We start from the raw sequence: 25,005 nt of genomic DNA, 5'->3' as shown, positions 1-25,005 counted from the left end.
TCGGACATAATTGACTCACATTCAAGTCGTTCCAAACCTGTATAAATCTCTTTGTTCTGCTAAACACAAATAAAGGTATTTGGAAAAATATCCGTAACTCATCCCACATTGACTTCCATAGTATTTATTTCCCTACTATGATAGTAAATGTGGGATGAGATCTGTTTAGTTAGTGACATTCTTCCAAATATCTTCCTTTGTGTTCAACAGAACAAAGAAATGTATAAAGATTTTCGAGTTAATGATGACATAATTTAAATTTTTGTGTGAACTGTTTCTTTAACAGTCATTTGATGAATTAATATATAAATAGAAATATTAAAATCGTTTTATATCACTCTGAATACGGCTATCGGTATCGGTGAAGACATTTTGTATCGGTGCACCTCTACTTTGCAGTAACTGTACGTGTATTCAGAATATTGTAAAAACAATTATTGTGAGCAAATCTGATGATGCATCAAATTGTTTAGTGGATCAGATAATCATAATCTTATCAAAGGCAGAATATATTACATTAAACAAAGCTTTAAGTCCTAAATACGGGGACAAAAAGAAGGTTTTAAAATAATAATAATAAAACAGAACCGTGCAAGCAACAAATTACATATTACATATATATTAACATGCCTTATCATAGAAAGAGATGAAATATTACAATTTGCATCTTAAATAACGGCAGGGTTTTTACAATAAGAATATAAAGAGAAATATGCACTTACTATGTATAGCCAAGAACTGATCGAGAGCATTAATTGGATATATTAATTGGATAAAAGAACACTGCAAAGAATATTCTGGGTTAAATACAACCTATGATTCAGTTTACAGCATTCATGTCCTGCTGTTGAGTAGCATTGGAAAAAATCACGAAAATGCATGAACAGCAAAGTAGGTTTCAGGAGGCTCTAGCGAAAAAGATCTTAAAGGGATACTCCAGCCAAAAATGATCATTCTGTTATCATTTACTCACCTTTAAGTTGTTCCAAATCTGTGTATATTTCTTTGTTCTGATGAACAAAATTAATACAAAGTATTGTTTCCTTCTATGTGATTCAATCTGGTTGGTTACAAGCATTCTTCCAAATATCTTTCTTCGTGTTCATCAGAACAAAGAAATGTACACAGATTTGGAACAACTAGAAGGTGAGTAAATGAAGACAGAATTTTCATTTTTGCGTGAAGTATCCCTTTAACCTCCAAACATTTCTAACAATGATCATAAAAATTGTATACTGTATACACACTGTATGCAAGAGAATTAGCATCAGTAGTATGGTATCTTATTTCTAACTCATCCTTCAACATTTTAATTGATTTATTATAAGAGAAAGAGATACTTCTTGATGGTTGCCATAATCCTGAGGGATCCAAGCAGATGTTTTACCTTCACTCAATTATTCTCCTTTGACCGCTATGAACATAATAAAGCATTCTCAGATTCTAACAGCTGTCGAGACACGACAGCAGCTGGCTTATGTTCGCCCATTCTGCTGTGACTGACAGCTGTCATGTTTGGTCAACATTTGATCAACGTGACTCCTACATTTACACCACAACCGGACCCTTGTGGGGGTCACGATCACATCTCTTCATTTCTCCTGACTCATGGACGCTGTCAACAGCGTCCTCCATCTGCCCTCAAGGGGGCCTTATTCCCCGCAGACCATCTGGCGACCTCCGGACCCGCGCACCAGTTTTGTTGGGTCTGACGACTGGCAGCAAGCCAACCCTGCTCCTGCCCGTCCATGTGGCAAAACCCCTGCGCTTCCAGCGACAGGGAAAGTTGGAAGGAGAGTGGTAGGGTAATGGTAGCTTGGCTGGGCAGCACAGGTCTGCTTTAGTTAATGATAAAGAACCAAGAAGCATCGGCCTCCGTCCCCAACAAACTGCATTAGTAAAATGGAGAACAGTGGGCTGAGGACGGACATGTGACCAGAGTCCTATCTCTTCAACTAAAGCAGACTTATCTGTTATTTAACCCCATAGCAAATAACTCCCGTAAGATGATCAGCAGGGAAGGATGAAGCCAAAAAGGGCTGAAGCAATTTAAAAAGAGCGAGAGAGAGAAAGTAAGTCTAATCACAGTAGGGTGACATTTGCATTTGTCTACTCTAGCATGCCGGCTGATGGACGGGTCTCGCCATGTGGCAGTATTGATCTGAATGTTTCAAATAGAGCCTCTGTGTGTAAACTGAAGACATTGGTTGTTGTCGCATAATAAAGGAATCTATCCCATAAGAATACAACATTTCCCTACAACACTACTGCATTAACATTTGTACAGATTGGGGGAGCGAAGACGGCTAAACCTGCGTGTAGGTTAAAAGATGAACATTAAAAGTTACATGGCGGCGTAAAAGCAAAGCACCAATAAAAATCTAAACGCATGCCGTTCCATAACCTCTTACAGACACATCGTTTGAATGCATGACGTATATGTGAGAGATGGTAACTCATCAGTCCACGATTGTTATCAACGCAAGAACGTATTCTCCGAGACGATATACTTAATGAAAGTGAAGACAGAGAGTAAACTAAATCATTTATGCAAGTGATGGCAAAACAGGCAGGCTTCCCATTGGCTGCATGCTGATTGGACAGAGCAGAGGAAGAGGGTGGGGTTTTGGAGGCAAGGTGAATGGGGCTCGCTGGGTCCCCTTGGTGGTGAGGTGAGGAGATGCACTCTCACGTACCTTCCTGTGCAAGAGCGGCAGTGCTTGTGGTGGGAGCAGCAGGGCTGGTATGCTGCCGACCCACTATTGGACAGAGAGGCGTTGAGTTGGGAGAAGTTGAGCAATTGTTTTCAAACCCTAGCTCTATTCTTTAAAGGGATAGTTCACACAAAAGTTTGAATTCTGTCATGAATTACTCGACCTCATGTCCAAACACAGAGCACGGCATCTAAAAAAATGTTAGCAAGTTAGATTTTAAGGGCACCATTGACTACCATTAAAACAAAAGATATAGTATTATAGAACTATTATAGACTACAATGGTAGTCATGGGTGCCCCAGAAATCTCAGTTGGTACCATTTTTCCAAATACCTTTCTTTCAACCAAAGAAAGAAATGTATTCAGGTTTGGAACAACTTGAGGTTGAGTAATTCATGACAGAATTTTCCTTTTGGCTAAACTATCCCTTTAATACAGCGATGTCCAATTCTGCTTCTGGAAAGCGACTGTCCTGGAAAGTTTAGCTCCAAACTTACTTTTAAAACAATCTTGAATTTGTTAAACAACATTTTCAAGAGCTAAACTCTCTAACACCGTAGCAGTCCAGAAATAGAGATGGCTACTTCTGGTTTAGAACCTCTAACCTAACAGGCTAGCACTTTAACCTGTTTAATCAAATATAAAACCGGTAACAAAACACATACATAAAACTGTATAAAAATAGTAATATCTTATTAAGGCAGGACAAAAAGGCCCAACTGCTCAAGAACATTATTAATATTCCTTTGCTGTTACCTCAAACTTGGCAAACCTTGGTGGAGCAAAAAAATCTCAAGACAGACTGAAATACTTAGCAGGAAGTCCATAAACGTATATATACTCAATTCGGTAATGCAAAACTTTTCATCCCAAGTGGATTTTTGCACGACTTAATTACAGATTCAGCCTTACAGACATTTTTTTATATACATGTTTAAAAGCTGGAGCAGAACACCAAAAGATGGGCCAGGTTCGTCCATGACTTTGCACTTTCCTAGCCAACTCACCTGAGAAGTTCCTAGAAACCAGCATAGTGGTCAGAATGGCTCCCTGCAAAAACACGGAGAAAAACTAAATTCTAACTCCATGACAATAAAACATTAAGCACCATTTACACAAGAGAGGAAGACTGGAGGTAGATTTAGGACACTTCAATCCCATACCTTGAGTTTTCTCCGGGCGTTGAACTTGCGCAAGCACTCCACTGTCTCCTGACGGTGCATCATGGATGCCACTGTGGACCGTTGCTAAAGAGAAAAATATTGCACATTAGCAGTATCCAAGTATATTAAAGCATTCAATGTCATTAAGCATGAACAACAATGGGCTACAATGGCAGTTTATAAAGTATAATTCTTTTAAAGGGACAGTTTGTGGCCCAAACCTAACTTCCCTCAGACCTCCACGAACAATCAATAACTGTTTAGTAGTTTTCATTTTATTTCATTCAATCAATATAAAATAAAATATAAATTAGCTTTCATTTGGTTCAGTGGTTAGAGCATGGCGCTAGCAACGCCGAGGTCCCGGGGGTTGCATATAGTGACAAATGTATACTACAATGCAATGTAAGTCGCTTCGGATAAAAAGCGTCTGCCTAAATTGCCTAAACACAGACCGGAAGTTAACCGGGCCAGACACGTGCATCCAATGAAATCCAATATAGGTCTATTAGAAGATTCCAAACGGATTGGGATTTGTCAGCACAGAGAACTTACGCAGACCCATGGGTGCTTGAGGGCCTGCTCCGAGGTGATCCTCTTGGCAGGGTTGATGGTCAACATTTGGTTAATGAGGTTCTTTGCCTCAGGGGTAACGGTATCCCACTCCGGAGATGGAAACTGTATGGGGCAACAACAGAAAACAGAGTTAGATATCCATTCTACATGCACGAAAAAGCCTAAGGTGCTTTCCCCATTCGAGATGTACTGGCGCACAAACCGAGCAGTCTGGGATGCAGCCTAATGAAATTAAACGTATCACAAGCCAGCGTATAGCATTCAATGAGTCACGGTAGAGGATCTCTCCCGCTCTCGGCCTACTCGTACTACGCGTGTCGCTTCCACATTTCACACCTCACAGCTTCAATGCAGCCCATAACCGGTGGAAGATTGCGGCTGTAATTAGCCAATAAAAAGTTGTGTCTGTATCCATGTTGGATCCGTGTCACACCACCTCTTTCATACCGGGAGATCTTAAACGTGGCAGTGGATAATTGTTTGTCTGTTCCAAGAAAATCCTGGGTGGGTTCCAGGAATTATAATTTGTTTGTGTGTCAAGCTGCATTGCATCATCACACTGCAGGTGTTCATAAGCCCTTACATTGAATAATTTAGCTGTGCTTTTGGCCTTGGGCACTGTTAGGGCATGTTAAGGGTGGGACTTGGTTTGTATTGCTTCAGCAAAGGCGACCAATCACAATATCCAAGGTATATAATCATACTATTATGTAAGATTTTGGTCGTATTGCTAAGATGATTTAAGTGGCCATCCATCACTGTGTGCCCACCAAAACAAACTCCATTAAACAGCAATTTTTTTGGCAGCAATAACACAAGATAAAAAATGCCCCATGTCCACAGTTGAATATGTCGTCAGATCTTGTGAACCTACTTTTATACCAGAGGTCCTGGACATCTTGCTCAGATACAAGATAAAAAATCTAAACCTGACTTCCTCTACTAGCAATATTATAATGGGTCGTGGTTAGATCTTGCATCAGCACACTGGTTAAAAAACATCCAAATCAACCAAAAAATTCACTAAATGCTAAATCAAGATCCTGCCATACCCATCCAAGTCCCCTGATCTGAACACTATAGAAAATAAGAGGGATGAACTGAAGATAAGAGAGCACCAACATTTGAAGGAATTTAACAGATTCTGTATGAAGGAATGGACTAGGAGGACTTGCCATATATTCTCAAACCTCGTCAAACATAAAAGAAAAGACTCAGAGCTGCTTTTCATGCAAATGGAGGCTGTAGAAAGTTGTGAATGCAAGGGTACCAATAATTGTTAAAAAAATTATAATGCGATATTCCCCCCAGCTTAAATTGTTTTACTTTAATAAAATGTTGGAATTTTATTGATGTTTTGAATAAAAGATCACAAGGAGAAACAATGCAGATTTATTTTTACACCCTTCTTTACTCATATGTACCAAGGATGCCAACTATAGTGGAGGGCACTGTAATCTCTTCCCACATCAATGGATTGGAAACAGATTGTGGGACAGGGCAGTGGTTTCTATGCACAGCCCATCTCTCTGCAATGCGTCAGGGACAGTCTCACATAATCAATAATACCGGCAGAACCTCTAAACCTTCCCTATCAGAAATGAACCAGACAGCCTGACCACAGCGAGCATTTCAGAAACACCATGCCATCTGTTGCAGACTTTATCCAACTCTGTTCAACCTTCTTCGATTACTCATCTTATTTTCCTCTTGGCCGGTAACTGAATTCGATAAAACTAAATAATCTTAATTCCCTCCTGGCTAGCATTCTTTTAAAAATATTAAAATCATCTGAACAAAAGTAAACTGACATTACTGAACAAAAGCAAATTGACATCAGTAAATATAAAACAAACAAAATAAAAAGCAGTCAAATAAGAAATTCTGCACTACAACTACACTTACGGTCAAAGATATTTGATCACTTACTCAGTCACTTATTTCAGTTTTTTCCACATTTTAGAAAAATTGTATCTGACTTAAAAATCTAAACAGAAACTAAAACTTAAGCATCTTCAATGTAATCACATTTTGCCTAAAATGGCCATTCTTGACATTATTTTAGCAACTTCTTGGGGTTTCATTTAGTCCAAGTCATCCATTTCAAAGTCCTTTTTACTTAAATAATATTTTATTAGTTAATAATAAAAAAAGTTTATATTTGCGCAGTGTAATATTTTTGTCTATATTTCTGACATTTAAGCATACAACTTCAGATGAAAACCTTTTTATGACAATTGACAGGCAGTGTAGGTCACAAAAACTAACCCTTAAAGTCCCCGTGAACCAGATGTTCCGATCGTTTTTTATTTCCGTATTTTGACGCATCTCCAGTGAAATGGAATTTACAATGAGATAAATCATGGTCGTGGCTTTCGTCTTTCTCTGTGATTTGATTGGATGTATAAAAACAGCTGTTGTATTTTGAAGTGGAACAGGCAGCAGGCTGACAGTTAAAGGGAAGGAGTTAACAGATGCTCCGCCCAAGTCATCTAATATACATCATTGAATTGTCAATACAGGAAGGAAGTGCACTTTCAGATTTCAAGTGAAGATTATGAGGGTACACGAATTTAAAAAAGAGAATGACCCACATTAATAAACTATTTACAATAAACGCTGCAATGTAGGCATTGTCATTTTTTATTTCACTGGGACTTTAAAACTCTTTTGTACAAAGCTCCAGTTTCAATGCATGCATGTTTGCACAAGGGTGATGTGTCGAATAATAAAGGAAATTAATGTACATGCTTTTTACAATTGGAAGCATTTAGATCTTGCGACTTTTAACTGGAAATGCATTTCAAGTGATTTCACAAATGTTCACGGGAAGCATATTACAGTATCCTGCTGGGAAATTCCACAGCTTTTCTGAAAGGATACAGAGACCTTGTAATGTGCAGCCTAAAATTAAACAAGTCCCGCTAGACTGATTTATGAACCAGCTTGATGTGCTTACAGAAACTGGACTAAAACATCCAACATTTTTAAAGCAAAATATAGCTTTTAAAAATAAAGCAATTTTGTAAGGCTTACAGAGTTTCACACTCCTAGTGATGACACCCAAAGATGCACAGAAGAGCAATCAGATTAAAGGATGTATGGAGGGGTGGACCGAACTCAAGACATGGCCAGTAATAGCCATATCACCCTGTTGCCCAAGACTGGTTGCCCACTGAAGCGAAGCAGGGCTGAGCCTAGTCAGTACCTGGATGGGAGACCTACTGGGAGAATGCTGATGAAAGAGGTCTTGGTGAGGGCAGCAGGTGGAGCTCACCCTGTGGTCTGTGTGGGCCCTAATGCCCCAGTATAGTGATTGGGACACTTTACTGTAAAAAAGCACTGTCCTGACTCCCTGTGGTTATTAAAAATCTCATGGCACTTCTTGTAAAGAATAGGGGTGTAATCCCGGTGTCCACTGGCCCATGTCAATCTTGGCCTCCTAATAATCCTCAACCTCTGAATTGGCTCTATCTGGCTCTCCTCTCCACCTAAAACTGGTAGGTGGTGAGAGCATTGACCCTGCCGTTGCATCATCCAAGTGGATGCTGCACACTGGTGGTGGGTGAGGAGAGACCACCCCCCACATGATTGTAAAGTGCTTTGGGTGTACAGCAATACACAATAAAGCACTATATAAATGCATCATTCATTCAAAAGACAGTTGTACTTACATCATAAGCTCCTGCCTTGATCTGCTGGTATAATTTATGTTGATCTTCATCCCAAAATGGAGGGTAACCCACTAGTAGAATATACAGGATTACACCTGTAGAAGAAACCAAGGAAAAAAGAAGAGAATAAGTAATAAATCTAGACATTTTGTTGTGACAACACATACAACTTCAGAAGCCTCACATAAGGCCTGTTTCACACATCATGGTTGTGCAAAATATTATATGATAGAAACTGCAGAGCTGAAAATAAAAATGGCTATAACATTAGTGGCTATACTAAATTATCAGATTATTATTGTGAGTGGGCTATTAATCATTTTAGGTAACCAGATAGTCTTAAAATATGATATGAGAATTTGTGCCACATCTAGATTCAAACAATACATCTACACAAACCAAAACTGAGAAGTGCAGACAACACACTACCAGTCAAAAGGTTTTGGACACTTAAAGTCCCAGTGAAATTAAAAATGACAATTCCTATTTTTCATGAAATATTGCAGTGTTTATTATAAATATATTATCAGTGTGGGTCATTCCCTATTAAAAATGAATGTGCCCTCATAATCGTCAGTTAAAAACTGAAAATGCACTTTCGTCCTGTTATCCTTCTTAAACGACTATTGTTACACGGCTTAGGCGGAGCATCTGTTAACCCCTCCCCCTCTCCTTCAAACTTTTTTATTAAACCAAATGATATTACAACACAATAGATACAAAATTATTGATAATTTTTTTTTTCCTGTTTAAACTAAACCATGAAAATACACATCAACTAAAGGAGAGATAAATTAAATAATTAAGGGGAAAAAACGGGAAATACAATTTATAAAAAATTATAGTGATAAACTCCTCCCCCTCAACTATCAGTCTGCCGCCAGTTCCATTTCAAAAATGTTTTTACACATCCAATCAAATCACAGAAAAAGACGAAAGCCCTGGCCACTATTTTTCTCATTCGAAATTCCATTTCACTCAGAAACGCGTCAAATACGGAAGTAAAAACGATCGCAACTTCTGGTTCCCGGGGACTTTAACATTGTTTAAAAAGCATCTCGGTGTGAAAAGCTGCAAATTCTGGTCAAAAGGTGACTACACTGAAAATGATCAAATGTAACATGTTTGAATGTTATTTAATTCGTTACATTATAACCATAGTTTCCTTCGTTTTATTTCATAATTTTAATGAGATTATTATTAATCTGTGGAAAACAATATGAACACACAGTAAGTGACCAAGTGTCTTGACCGGTAGTGTACACTGTGTAAAATAATTGTCAGGTCTTAAATTTAGTCAGACGTCCCCAATTCTAGCAATAGGCATACAAAGCAGTCAAAAATACTGCTTTATACAAGCATGTTTGGCAAAAGATAAATAGGTTTACTGTACATTTTCACCTCACTTTCAGTTCAGCGTGCAACAAACAGTGAAAATAGCGCTGCTTATACTAAACTACTTATACTGCAACATGTTAATGTTGAACGCCAAAATAAAAATGTGCCACTCATGTGCTGCAGATGCGAGATGTAGTGAACAGGACTAATATCTGACAGACTCACCACAGGCCCAGATGTCCACAGGTTTCCCGTAGGGATCTTTTCTCAAGACCTCTGGAGACAGGTAGCCAGGTGTGCCTGCAAAACCTGTGACGATAGCAAACGGAAATTAACAGTGTAACAAATTGGATGCAAAAAGTAGAACCTTCCAAGCAGCATCTCTAATATACAATAGTAGTTTCGGTCTTTTTACCAACCTTACAAAAATATTGAAACACATAGTATATTTTTTCATTTAGAAAAATGGTAAAAATTCCAAGAGTATTTATAAGTTTCCATACGCCAGAGCCATTTAAAGCCAAAATGACAGCAGGGCGACATGGCTGCCTCTTTCCGATACAACACTGGCAACACTCGAGAGGTCTCCATGCCGGAAATAGGCAGGTTGTAAACAGCTGCGGGGATTTGAGAGACCGCTGTGGTAACATAAATCTGCACCGTCCATTCAAGTACCACATACACATTAACCATAATGATTTCCCTTCTATACTAATCTCCTTACGCAAAGCTCAGGATATTTCGGTATATGGATACAATTCTGATACTAAAGCAGTAGCCAAGATTCACTTGAATGTCATCAAAAATAACCGTCTGCCAGCAGGGGGCCACAGGGCTCTTGAGAATCCAGCGTGCAGCTCTCCCAAGTGAGTTTCATCCGGGTTAAAGGGTCTTTCACATACTGACAGGATAAATGTGTGAAGGCTAAACATGAAATGGGTTGAAATTGGCATTTAGCACGTTCAGCAAATAAGCCTTCGCAGTTATTCCAATCCATTTCAGAGCAGAGGTAATGAAGCAGAAAATGTGGGAACATCATTTTAAGATAAACTGGAAGGAAACAGCACAGTTTTCTCTATGTGCGTGTGTGCAAGTGTGTTTCTGAAATCGTGGAGGCAAATTTCAGAGATGTCCTTTCGAATAAAGTACAAAATTATACTTTTCAGTTTTTTGTCTCCCTTTTTTTTAAATTAAAAACGAAAAGTAGGTTTTATGACTTAGACCGGTAAGCAATCCCACAGCAATTACTGCCAATTCTTCAGCAAATGTCCAGAACACCCTCGCAACAAATATTATTTGCATGTGAATGTATTAGATGAATGGAGTCATTTACCGAACCAGGCCTGTTGGTCACCCTGCACCTCGATGGCCAGCCCAAAATCTGCCAATTTCACTGCTGCACCCTTCATCTTGCTGGCCAACAGCAGGTTCTCAGGCTGTGGAGGAAACCAGAGAAAACTTTAACATCACATTTAAAAAAAATACATATAACAGAAAGGATCATCCCTCAAGATGGACCGTGACCTCTGCCCTGTTTTTCTGTGATGCAATAAAAGATGTGACGTTCAAAGTCAAATCTAATGTGACATTTACAGTAAGAGGTGCAGTGACAAACATCTGGACTTCATTTACTTTCAAGACCAGTTTGCTTGTTTTCAATACAATATGGACTTGAGAAGTTTCGCTTTATGCGAATGAGCAGAGACGCAACGTGGTAACTACTAAGAAGTATAAAGACATTAAAGCACACAGTCATATTTCACCCAAACGCATTATCATTTCTTAAAGAAAATAAAGCACGCGTTGATGATCATTACGGTTCTCTTAAACATTCAGTATTAGAACTATTCATTCTCATTCGAGGATAAAATGTATTACAGTGTAGCGCAGTGGTAAGAGCATGGCACGAGCGACAGCAAGGTCATGGGTTTGATTCCAGGGTTTGCATGTACTCTGATACAAATGTATAGTATAATGCAATGTAAGTCGGTTTGGATAAAAGCGTCTGCCAAATGCATAAATGCAAATGTAATGAGAACATGAAAATTAGAGCATGTATTTATGAGAACCGGGAAGGAACAAACGCAGAATTTAATGCTCTTAAAAATAGGCCCAATTTTACATATGCAAAATATGATTCTAATATTACATCTTTGTTTTATTTCTGAGCATTACAGCACATTATAAGAGGAACAATAAGCAAAATCTAGATTAAATAATGGTCACTATGATCAATGCATAGAGAAAAGCTGCTGCATTCCTCCCTTATGAAACAATTATATATGGGAATTTAGTGTCAATTATAGTTCAATATATTAAACAATACACTTCCATTTATTGAAACCAAGTGCTTACATTTTTCAATACATGAAAGCAGTAATTCCCTATGTATTATTCAACATATTGTAATATAATATCAGTGTATTATTCTATATATTTTCAAATATATATTAAACGATTTAATATATTGACAGTTAATATATAGGAAAATATATTTTCTTCGTGCAAGGGCTTTCACACCAATTATTCATCTGGTTCATGTGTTAATACATAATGTGATAATACAAATTCCCCTACAGAACATTATAGCAGAATTGTTTTGCTCAAACTAAAAATGACATTGCATTTGCACCCACCAACACAAGCCACTGGCCCAACCCAATGTCCAGTTGTGCAGCCTACCAATAACATTATGGCAACATGAAGAACGACTGCAACCAACAATACAGCCACATGACGGTCTCCAGCAATAAAATCCCTGTCAGTGTGAGCGACCGCTATGGAAAAGCACTATGAAAATGAACAAGCAGTTTCATTACCGTAGATAAACCTGCTCAGTGGAACACGGTTTTGTGGGTCAAAGATCTTTCTGCGAGTAATTGAGTTTACACGTCAAACCACGGCAATACCATGTTTATGTTATGCAGATATAGTATGAAATTAATAGTAATGGATGGGTAACCACGGACGACTAATTTTCTTTTTTTTTGCTATAGCCCAGGAACATACAAACAAAAATCGTCAGAAAACTAAATTCAATATGCTTGATTTATTGCACATATCTTACCAAAGCTCAGGGTGCATTTCAAATTCAAGCATAACATTAAACTGTATTCTGTTATGAATGCAGGGAAATGTATGCCCATAGGTGTGAATCTCTCATTCTTTCTCATTAAACTCACAGACTGCAAATTAAATGCGTTTGCCCCTCCCAAATCCCCTCAGTCTCTGGCAATACCAGCAACAGTTGTCATATCACGTTCTTCACTATGGCAACCAGCCGGGGCACATTTCAGCTGTTTAGCATTGGCCTCACATACACACGGGGGTGGGCAGTGTATGTGGCTTATACACAATCCGAGGACATGATAAATCTGTGTGCGTGTGTGTTTGTGTTATCCCGGACATTGCCGTGATAACACATATACACACACTTACGCTGCATAAACCAACCAGTGTGTGTGTGCATTACGGCTTGACAGAGCAAATTATCTATATTTTTTATAATATATGATTTTAACTGATTATAATTAAATTGCAAGCTTGATTCTGATAGTTTGTGCAATTAAAGGTTATAGAAATATTCAAAATATGCACGTATGCCTGCGAGTTTGTTATGGACAGTGCAGGGCATCTACATGGAAACCCTCGGAGGCAGTCTGGTTGCCGTGTGAGGGGTTGTCGTGGCGACAGGCTCTCTCTCACCTTAAGGTCTCTGTGCACGATGTCATGCTGGTGAATATGATTGACGCTCTCCAGGATCTGATTGATGCACTGGCTGAAAAAAGACAAAGAACATGAAATAAATTAAAGATTACATGAATCATTCAACTACGTCACTTCATCTACCCTACGACAGGAGTCAGTTCTCCTACATTTTTTTTCATCCAAAAATGACAATTCTGTCAATATTTGTTCATTCTCGTGTCATTTTTAACTGGTGTGACGTTCCTCTGTGCATATTGGTTTTAAAACATCTTACTTTGCATGCCAAACAAGAAACACACAAGTCATACAGGTTTAAAATGACATGAGAATGATGTAAGTAAATATTTTGCCAAACTATATATTTAATTATACTGTACGCTAAACTAAACCTGTGAAGTGTTTAACCTAAGGTCACCAGATACAATACCTTAATAATATCTCTAATGTTTCTTTATGCAAAAAGAAAACTTAATGTTTCCCTAAACCTTTTCCCATCATTGGTTTTTTAACCTAAAATAAACAGCATGCCTTTCGATTCAACCCCTTACCGAAAATAAACCCTTAAAATTGATTACAGTCCAGTTCATCGAACAGCCACCAGTGGACAATTCATTTAAACACTGTACGAGTGATTTCATTAGAATCACACTAGTTTTGTTTAGGCAGACACAGCTGGGGTCACAGCATGTGTGTAAGGTGGTATGACGTGAGCCGAGCTAGGGATTCTGGGATAGCTGGGGACAGCATCACTGATTTTAAAAGACCTCACTCACAGTCAGGTACACACACACGTACGTTATCTCATCCCTCCTAATGCTTTAATCCTATAACAGAATGTTGAGAGGCCTAACCAGGACAGCTGAAGCAGAGAGAGAGAGAGGAAGAGACAGTGTTTGGCCTTGGTGTCGCACTGTCCTTTAGATCAGGGTTTCCCAAACTTTTCACCCTGCGACCCAGTGCCAGTGACTCGAGACACCCACGATCCTCGGAGGTGGTTGAAGTATTCAAACGTATACAAACGCACATAATGACAACACAAAAGAGCACGGTCTAACATAATAATATTTGATAGTTATTTCCTCATTACTTTACTTGTTGTTATACATAAACTATGAACGAATTTCATCAAACTGATTCGATTGCTGATGGATGTGGCTCTTTTCGTGCCTGAGGACGATGGCCTCTCTGACTGCGGCGGTTCTCCGCCCTCCTCCGCTGGCCTCCCTGTGTTGTCTTTGGTTGATATTAATCAACGTTTCAATTCGACAAATAAGAATATCCTAAACTTAAAGACTAAAAAAGAATGTGCGTGCACATGTGATTGTTTAACGTGGTGCTGTAAATGGACTTGCTGCAACTCACCAAATTTAACTTAACTAATATTATATTTTGTTACACTTATTGATTACATAGGCCTATGTTATTTCTATTAATAAAAACAATTATTTCGGAAAAATCGACCCCACCCTCGCAGCCTTGCTACCCCCCGGGGCTGGGAGCCCCTGCTTTAGATACTCAAAGTCAAAGACTTTAATGGTTAAAGACTGTTTGGTGAATTGCACGTGACTTACTTAGTCTCCTAAATCTTTATTATCAGATTAATGTTCATCTGTCAACACATGATGAGAATCAACAATCAACAGTGTGACCCAATGTTTCCTGCAAACTTGATTTTGATCTGTGACGGACTTGCAAAAAATCAACAACGGCGGTACCCATTGACTTGCATTGTTTTTGTGTCCGTACAATAGAGGGGAAGAGGTACTGCCGTTGTTTGGTTAAAAACATTCTTCAAAATATATTCTGTGTTCTGCGAAAGAAAAAGTAATACAGGTTTGAAATGACAAGGGTGAACTATCCTTTTAATGTTGAACTATGTGGAGACCCAGGAACCAGAGAGAGAGGGAAAGAAAAAGTAGAAAAGAAACCAGAATAAAAAGAAAGAATGTTGATATATTACTGTTACGAATAGACCACAGAAGCTCTTTGCCCAAATTTGGTTACATTTTAAGCACAGCATTCCATTTTCTGGGCAAAATAAATCCCACTAGACTCAAAAGACCTGTCTCTCTCTCTTACACAAACACAGACAGTTGATCTCTATCTAAAATATCCCCTTGTACCACATGTTCCCACTAACATTCTTCCTACATTATATACCCCAGTCTCTCTTTACCTCTAATAAGTTTAGCATGTTTGTGCCATTTTCATTAATAAATACAATAATGGCTAGTTAAAAGTTCCAATGTATGAAATTGAGCAGCATCTAGCGCAACCAATGGCTCATCCCTACACCTCCATTTTGGAGCACTACGGTGGCTGATACAGAACTAAGATGTCGTCACATTTTCACTTCTTTGCCGAAGGAGATAACGTATTTACAAAACGCGCTCTGTAGGGCAGTTTGTCCATTTAGGGCTACTGTAGAAACAACATGGAGAATTCCATGCAAGGGGATCCGAGGTGTATGTAGATAGAAATAGCTCATTCTAAGGTAATAAAAACATAACGCTTCATTATGTAAGGTCTTTATACACCTCATAGTTATGTGTATTATAATGCATTTCTGCCAACAGATCCTCAAAGAAATGACACACTGGACCTTTAATGACTGTTTTCAAACAAGTTTCCATACACTTCCCACATCTTCCCTAAGACTTAATATCTGAACAATATGTGACAATTCAGAATTTTAGGATTTGGACACTTCGAGAAAGCACAGAATTCAAACAAAGGAAGGAATAGGGTTAGTGGAGGAGGAGGGACATAATGAGAGGCAGAGAGAGACAGAAAAAAAGAGCATGAAAGAAAAAGAAAGATACAGATAATAGAGATAAACAGAAATAGAGAGAGATAGAGAAACATAGAAAGAGAGGGAACAAATGTTTTGTTAGGCACCTGTTGATTGCCAGCTCTGCGAACGCAAGAGATCCACCATCCATCTATGTGCTTTCGAACCAGTGTGTGTGTGTGTGTGTGTGTGTGTGTGTGTGTGTGTGTGTGTGTGTGTGTGTGTGTGTGTGTGTGTGTGTGTGTGTGTGTGTGTGTGTGTGTGTGTGTGACCTGCTCACTGCAGGCTGCAGCACAGTAACCACAGCAACAGTAAATTGGAGAGCCCACCTTGCGTCAGCTTCACTGTAATACTCTCTGGCGACGATATCCTCGAACAACTCCCCCCCAGTCACACTGCGGAAAGAGAGAGAGAGAAAAAAACAGCTAAAGGAGGGATGAGAGAGCAGAGACTGTGCTGGGTTCTGGGCTAATTTGGTCAACAGTGGGAGGCAAAGCCGACACTTTACACTCGCGTAAACACGATCGCAAATGTACGACATGCTGCAGTCAAACATGCACGGTTACATCGGAAGCATTTGAATAAATAATATGCCTTTAAAACTTATGACTATATCACAAATTTTGCATCGTTCATAAAATCATACAATTACTAAAGGTCATGATTGTACTATTCTGAATTTGAACAGTTCTTTCTGACATTTTCTGAGACAAAAATTATGAGCCACGCCCCAAACTCACAACATTGGTCTTGTAGTCTTTTGGGCCTCTCATACAAACAGATATATCTCGCTGCTAAGTCCCACCCCCTTACTTAATATATTAAAGTTATATTGTGATTGAAATGTTGATGAAACATTTTTACTGTACATTCCAAGTAATATTAAACAAACTAATGATAATCATAGTAATAATAACTCAAAAATACGCCTTACTAACACAAAACCAAGAAACACAATAAAAATATCATTTTCAAACAATTTAAAACAAAGTTCTGTTTTTGCAAATAAACTCTTCATATATAAGGGTGGTGTGGAGGTAGTATGAGATGTGTACGAGGTGCCTAAACGATACATAGCATTATAACTCATCTTTATTCCTAATAAATTGAATTGACGCCTGGAAAAATCAGAGCGCAGTTCCTCTCGAAACAATTACAAAAACAACAATCTTGACAGCACCAAATGGCATTTACAGCCACCCGGAAAAGTCTACCCATCAATTTTTCCCCGGCAGATCCCATCAAACTGAAGGATATATTTTTGACACCCGAGACAGCGAACGAGGTGTTCTTGTCGAATGCATTTGAGCTGCGTTTATCTGCCTGCAGGAACAGGCATCTGAAATGATTCATTGAAATAAAATGTACAGACCAGCCCAGAGAGCAACTGTGCGGTTCAAACCCACTGCAAGACAATGGCTCTGTGTCAAGACCCAGTGTTCTGCCTATGTAGACAGCATGCTGATCTCCCTAATGTGTCATTCTCAAATACTTTTAAAATACTAAGAATAAAGGGATTGCAAAACAATCCCACAGTGCACTGCAGCAAACTCAGTGAAAAAATTCACAGGGTTAAAATTTTTAACCCTGTAAAAATTATTTCGGATAGGATGCTGCTCATCTGGGCAGCAGACAGCAATGCTCACTAGGATTTGAAACACAGCCTACGCCATTGCAACGTCTAGTATTACAATGTCTATACATCTAAAGTCACAACGGTACTGGTCATTTGTGAGTTCACACCAACACATGAGGACTCGTTTCACCATGGGGACCAAACTTGAGGAACCCATGGGCAAAAAAGCATATAAATCGTACAGAACAATATTGTTTTAAAATATAAAATGCTAAAATGTTTTCTATGATCTTTATGTTCGAGGGTCGGGTTAGGGGATAAAATATACAGTTTGTACAGTATAAAAACCATTACGCCTATGGACTGTCCCCAAGGAGATAATAAACCATACATGCATGTGTGTGTCAGGCATACTCACAGGTCAAACACCAGGTAATGGAAACCCTCTTCTGAGATACTGTCATGGAGCCGAACTGAAGGTTGGAAAGACACAACAACAGGCAAATCAGCATTAAACAACATCAACACCGAGATAATGTGTTATGAAAGCGTGTGTTTTTAATGATGTAGAACGAGGGAAATCTTCTGAGCATTGCTCGCCCCATCACACAGCATTCATAACATCATCTGACGAAAACACACAGCATACGTTCAATTAAGCGCTATTATTGTCATGTTGGGGTAGCGCTTACGATTACAGAGCAGATTTGCAGAATTAAAATAACCATTAAGAACATATGTCTGTAATGAAATAAAACGTGCATCTATATCAGAGAAAGAGAGAGTGGGAGAAGAAGAGGGATAGAACAGATGACAAGTTCACGTATGTACACAAGCAGTGTGTCACGTAGACAGTGACACACCGTGGATGGGGTTGATAGAGAGAGAGAGAAAGGGAGAGAGAGAGAGAGAGAGAGAGAGAGAGAGAGAGAGCTGAGACCTAAAGTCCCATCTGCCAGCTGGCTCTGAAACTTCAGACCAGCACTACCAAACAAACCCAAATCAGAATAAAGTTATAAGACCATTGGGAAAAGGAAAGTAAAAACCAAAGTAAACTAGAATGTTACCGGCCCCTAAACAGAAAATACAATCTGGCAGATTATCTCAGTCTGGCCATAGAGAAAGGCACACACAGACAAACAAACATGGCTTCCAAAGGAGAACGAGTCTGTGCCCACTGTGACACTGGTGATGTCGAGACAGACACACTTCCTCCTTCATTGTAATACATTTAAAGAGGGGAGTGAGAAACATTTTCACAAAATGTTAAAGCTCATGCCAGAGTTTGATAGGTGTTCAGAAACAGAGCAAAGGCAGATAAATGTTAAAGGGCGAGAAGAGACACACATCGGCTGATGCTACATTCAGTTATATGCTGCACACCCTACTAAACAAACTACTGCTTTATCTGTTACAATCAATGCACATATACACGGTTTACTTTTATTAAATTCTCATGTCTACATTTGATATATATATATATATATATATATATATGTAGTTTTTTATATTTCATTTGTTTATTTACATTTACTTTATTTTATATTTCATTCTATATTTTATCTCTTACCTAGCACCTCATTTAATTTTACTTTGTATGTTTTTTCTTATGTGTTCATTGCTTTGGCAATATTGTAAGAACATGCAATCATGCCAATAAAGTACCTTGAAATTGAAAATTGAGAGAGAGAGAGCGAGAGAGAGAGAGAGGGATAGAGTTGGGTAAACACTGCCCAGAATAGCCTTTTGAGAGCCCTAAGAGAGCAACAAAGTGACTAGAAGCTGAATTAGAGATGGATGAAAGTCAGAAACAAACAACAAAGACATTCAGGATACATCCATTCCAGATAAATCCTTTATTGAATATGTATATAAGTTAATAATGTGTTAAAGGGGTGATGCAACGGTGTCATACATTCTGAAATCTATACAATGTTAAACGTGTTTTCTTCTCATGCTTAACATGGTCAACTTGTCAAAAAACGAGATGGATGTATTACATAGAATTATGTGTGTGCGTATAGGTTTCTGAAAGTTTTTTTAAACATGAACAATCGTTACGTAACAAGATTTCTAAGTCCCTTATTGGACAATTCTGCCGGAAAAGCATGCGGCACGCCCACTCATCAACCATGGAGAGCGAGAGAAGGAGTCATGCACACAAGTCACTTTCACTCGTGTACAGGAGAAAGAAAGAGAACTATGTTCGCGAAGTTCAGCTGTGTTGTTTGTGTGCTGCATTTGGGTGATGAATGTTATATAAATATTTGTATATAATGCTGGATTTGGAGATCATTTGAAACTCAGATGGAGCGGCGGTCCCAGCACTAAAAGAGGCTGAACACGAACCGCACGCGGTAAGTGAAACTGATCTTGGCAATGTGTGCGCACGTGCTTTAGTTCAACGCCCCTCCCCACACACACATCGCATGTTTTCAGGTTATAATCGTACATCTCTCTTTTATAAATGTGATCAAACTAAAGACTCTGCGGATAGTATGGTGCAATACTATTCTGTAAATTCTTAAGATTAACATGAGATATACAGAAACTGTCCGATTTAAAGGAACAGTTTGCCAAAAATTAAAATTCTGTCATCATTTACTTACCTTCGAGTTGTTCCAAATCTGTAAAAATGTCTTTGTTCTGATGAAAAAAGCTAAATAAATTAAGACGAATGCTTGTAACCGAACAGTTCTTGGCCACCATTCACTTCCACTGTAGGAAAATGACAATGGTCCTCAAAAGTGCACCCGAAACGGTTTGCTTTCTTACATACTTCAAAGTATCTTCTTTCGTGTTCCACATAAACAAAAAATTAAGAAAGCAATTGTTCCTACTATGGTAGTCAACGGTGGTCAAGAACTGTTTGGTTACAGGCATTCTTCCAAATATCTTTCTCTGTTTTCATCAGAACAAAGACATTTATACAGATTTGGAACACGTGAGGGTAAGTAAATGAAGAATTTTAATTTTTTGGGACTGTTCCTTTAATAATATGACGGATCATTGAAGAAGCAATGCAAATGTCATGGTTTTTATCCCAGGGTACATAAATATTACTAAAATGTACACTCTTGAGGTCATTTTGGATAAATGTGTCTGCCAAATGAATTGATGAAAATATGATTGCAAATTACATCTATATTAGAGTGACAGTTTCACAAGCAAGGCCCGCAATGTTGACAATGCAAAAATGGCCACTAATACAACTAAGATTAAGACATTGAGAGATTACATTCATTTTATGAAGTTAAATATATTAATGAAAAAACACATTTTTAACATACAGGATAATTTTATCCAGTGGGATCTGATTAATGGCTCTAAAGTTCCAGTGTATGGTGAACACTGTAAAATAGTGGCGAGGTTCCAACCAACTGCTTCCTCTACCGCTCCCTATAGCACAACGGTGGCTGACAGAGAACTAAGATGTTGTAACGTTTTCACTTCTTTGCCAAAGCAGATAACGTATTTGCAAAACACGCTCTGTAGAGCAGTTTATCCGTTCAGGACTACTGTAGAAACAACATGCCGAATTGCATGTCAGGGGACCCACGGTGTATGAAGTTGGGATTGAACGACTTTTAACATTGATTTTTTGAGGTCGACTATTATGTGATAAAAGTTGCGTCGACAAATCATTAATAAATAAAATAAGAGCTAGGAAACAAGATTTGCAACAAGATTTGATGGGTGTGGGCAGTAAGACACTAGAGAATGGCGGTAAAATAGCCTCTAAATATATAGTATCTAAATACATATAAACTGTTCTTCATCTATTGCACAAGAGCAAAAAAACTAAACTAAAGTAAAACGATTTTAAAAAGCGAGGTCGTGGTAGCAGGGCTATGCAGTAAAAGAGCAGCAGGTGGATCTCTACAGCAGCCAAACGTTACTTCAGATCTGACGCATGTGTACAGACCAAACTACCCTTGCATTTACAACAAGTCAACTGAATGCGTGATGTGCACTAATAATGTCTGTGACGGCCTATGACTTAAGAACAACATCAATATATATATTTGCCTAATGCAGCAGATGGGTTGTCCATTTTAACCCAACAATGCTGGGGTTCATTTACCCAAAAGTGCAAACATGTTGAATCTGCAGCGCTATCAAAACATTGCTCCGCACTAACTTTGTGTGTGCCGACTATGCCAACGGCAATGAGCACTCAGCCCTCTGTAACCTCTCAAACTCTCTCTCTCTCCGTCTCATTGGCTCTATTGTTGAGCACTTATGTGCAGCCCAAGCAGAAAACATGACAGGCAGTCCACTTCAGGAGACACGGCAGCAAGTAAACCAAAAGAGAGAGAGACGGATACAGGTGACAATGAAGCGCCATCGCCTCAGGAGGAAACCAAGATGGGAATAAAAACAATAAGAAAACGACTAATGGAAAGATGCCGGGAGAGTGAAGGTAAGAGACGGAAAGGAGGAGAGAGGTGTGAAGGTGAGGTCAGCGTGGGATAGGAGTGAAAAGGTGTTGAAGATACTAGTTATTGGAACAAGTTGTCAGCAAAGGTGGAATGTTGTAGCTTGTTAAATCAATGTCTAAAGGTTAAACAGGAGCCGATTTTAAAGTGATCTTAGTAATGTTCGACACACAAATACAAAAGCCATATAGGTAGTTTAAAGATCTGAATATTATATCATTCTATAATATGCGACAGGTTGTCTCGTCTTGATTTGTTTATGTGACGCTCAGTGTTTCACATAACAAATTACAAAGTGTAAAAAACACAAGTCTGTTCATACAGAAACAGTAAACATAATTCTTCACAGCATCAACATCCTATTTTGTTATTTTTAAGGTCCTACTTCGGTTATGGAGTTTACGTACATTCAAGGTGTAAAAACATGTAATTTTATAATAATAGGCGCTTATTAATACCTTAAATGATTCGCTCGGCGATTCATCTGTCTAATCCCCTCCTTTCCTTCAGTCTACTCTGTACTGATTGGTCAGCTGGTGTATTCTGCTGTGATTGGTCTATCGCGCACTTCATCGCCAATGGAACGTTTGGCGGGCATTACACCGAACGACGCAAATCTGACCCGGAAATGAAATTAGAACGACAGACGAATCGGTGGCTGATTCAGAGTCGGCTTCTTTTTCCCAAGCCAATAACTTAGTTATTCGTTCAATTTTGGTTTTAAAACTTGGCATACATTCACACACAGCAACATTACACACCGCATGAAACCTAATTTTGAGGACATCGTAACAGTTACTCTTTAAACAATTTAAGGTATGCCTTCCTTAACCTTTTTTGTGGTTTCTCAATCACGTTCCTCCATTTGTTGTGCGATGGTTTGGGCTGTTGCTGCTGCCCACCTCAGCACCGTTATTTATTATCCATCTATCTTCGCTGCTCTCGCTTACTCTTTAGCCTCACCTCTTTCTTTTTTCAACATCGCCCTCATCTCGATGGCCATTCTGTTGCGTTCCCTCCTCTAAAGTCTTTTTTTTGCTCCCCATTGATCCACTTCTACAACTTTGTCTCCACATCTCCACTACAGTAAATCTCTCTATGCTGATTTCCCTTATTTTCCATTCTGCTCATTTTTCTCCCTCAAATTTTTTTTCGACTGTTCATGTGTTCTTTAAAACAATGACTTTAGGGCGAGGCTGTTCCGCAGAACATAAAACTGTTTTGCTGTGAAAGTACTTCAGCGTTATTCATTTATACTCATTCATGGGATTAATATACACACACACATACATAATCACAAGTAGACGTACATAAAAACACTCACCGATATTGGGGTGCTTGAGTAGACGGCAGATTCGAGCTTCGCGTTCCAGTTTCTGGTGATCTGCGGAAGAGAGAGAGAGATCGTACGTTAGAGGTGGTTGATATCTTGTTCTCGCTGATGTAAACACATAGACACGTCAGTTAAGTGAAGTTTCTTTAAAGGTGTGCTTGGGAGGTTCATGTACTAGAACAAGCACCACAGTACATGTAATCATGATCCTAGCAAACACATTAAAATCATTTAGAACCCTATTTCATCTAGTTTATCTATAAAATATAAACTGCACAAATATAGCCCAGGCTTGAGAAACAACTGTCTGGTATTGTAATGATAAAATACTTTAGAAGTGTCTTTATTTTTGGAGTGGGGGTTAGGTTCAAGCTAATCTAAGGCTTATTACTGTACATGTAATATGCTAGTGTGAACTCAAAGGACGAATGTCATGTAAATTTAAACAAACAAGACCGACGGGCTCATTTCCTCCCATACACAACACACACACGAAAAGCATGGGGAGTTTTAATAGTGCATACATTTGTCTCAATGTAAAAATAAATTACCCAGCATGCACTGCTGGAAGCCAGAAAATGACACTGCATCTAACGCAAATAAAATAATTATTTTGCCTCATCCAACAGTTTAGCAGCTCACGGTCAGATAATTTACATTTGCACGTGCTTTTGTTCGTTATTTATTTATAACATACATTGTCATGCCAATAGCCATGTGTGGTGCACGTCAACATTGCGCAATATAGCTCTAAGTGACCCCTTGTCTCAGCTTGTGGTCTTTCCCAACTTCTGTTTCCGTGCCCATGTGATTTCATGTTGTCAAAAAATAAATAACAACACACGTCCATCTTATAACTGCTTTAAACATAGCTATGATGGCCATTCTGTACGACTATTACAACCTGCTAAATATCAGTTAAATATCAAGCTTTAAATGAACTTTGTTGTGATTAAATTATCTCGCCATTTTGCTTTGTAGTCACCACGCACATAAAACGAAATCACAAATTCGGCTGTTGTTTTGATTGAATATGTTGTTTGTTTGTGCGTGTTCGTGCAGACACGCACGTATCCATTATCATTTTCTGTATATTGTCAAACCTCCTCATTCAGTCTGTTTTCTATAGTTTTTTTCAGGTGGTCTCTCGTTCTCTCTGGATAAGGTGTTAGCCCCCACACGCTCACGCATTCGCACATACACGTAGAATGCATGCTTCAAGCTAACTGGATTACATACGCTTTCATCTTGCCCTGTGACCCGGTGAAAAATTAACCCTTAGCGTGGTGCCGGCAAGAGTTGCATGAGCCTTCACTGTCCTTTCACTGTCTGCCAACATGACCAAGGTGGAGTCAAAACCCTGACTATGGATCAGTGCAGAGCCAGAAAGGCCATTTAATTCTATACTCATAGTAAATTAGGATACACAGCCGAAGGAACTATATATTATTTATTAGGAAGAGGAATGGACAGCGAGGTAAAGGAATAAAAAAATAAGTACAAAAATAAGAGAAAGTATACTTGCTAGTTACAGGGATAGTTCACCAAATAACTTTAAATGACGTCATTATTTACGCATACTCGTGTCATACTTATGTGTCTCTCTTCTGCGAGACACAAATAAGATATTTTGAAGAAAGTTGATAACCGAACAGCACTGGCCCTCATTCACTTCTATTGTATGGACACAAA

General features: G+C 38.7%; 1 protein-coding gene across 13 annotated transcripts in view; it reads right to left on the bottom strand.

Annotated features, from left to right (window-relative positions):
- Window positions 1-25,005, bottom strand: part of camk2g1 (calcium/calmodulin-dependent protein kinase (CaM kinase) II gamma 1) — a 64,002-nt gene that overhangs the window by 11,437 nt on the left and 27,560 nt on the right. For 7 of the 13 annotated variants that reach the window (XM_079475845.1, XM_079475844.1, XM_079475836.1 and 4 more), the window contains exons 3-13: window positions 23,305-23,364; window positions 17,960-18,014; window positions 16,295-16,360; window positions 13,172-13,244; window positions 10,800-10,902; window positions 9,692-9,775; window positions 8,129-8,223; window positions 4,434-4,556; window positions 3,879-3,962; window positions 3,723-3,765; window positions 2,697-2,759 (exon numbers count right to left, since the gene is read on the bottom strand). In XM_079475845.1, the coding sequence (XP_079331971.1) occupies window positions 2,697-2,759; window positions 3,723-3,765; window positions 3,879-3,962; window positions 4,434-4,556; window positions 8,129-8,223; window positions 9,692-9,775; window positions 10,800-10,902; window positions 13,172-13,244; window positions 16,295-16,360; window positions 17,960-18,014; window positions 23,305-23,364 (849 nt within the window). The remainder of the gene's footprint in view (window positions 1-2,696; window positions 2,760-3,722; window positions 3,766-3,878; window positions 3,963-4,433; window positions 4,557-8,128; window positions 8,224-9,691; window positions 9,776-10,799; window positions 10,903-13,171; window positions 13,245-16,294; window positions 16,361-17,959; window positions 18,015-23,304; window positions 23,365-25,005) is intronic. The other 6 variants (XM_079475846.1, XM_079475847.1, XM_079475841.1 and 3 more) reach the window with 1 other exon arrangement.

The sequence above is a fragment of the Barbatula barbatula genome (assembly GCF_947034865.1).
Source record: "Barbatula barbatula genome assembly, chromosome: 16".
NCBI classification, from domain to species: Eukaryota; Metazoa; Chordata; class Actinopteri; order Cypriniformes; family Nemacheilidae; genus Barbatula; species Barbatula barbatula.
Note: the sequence above shows the minus strand (reverse complement) of the source record. Positions and strands in the feature narration are given on the sequence as shown.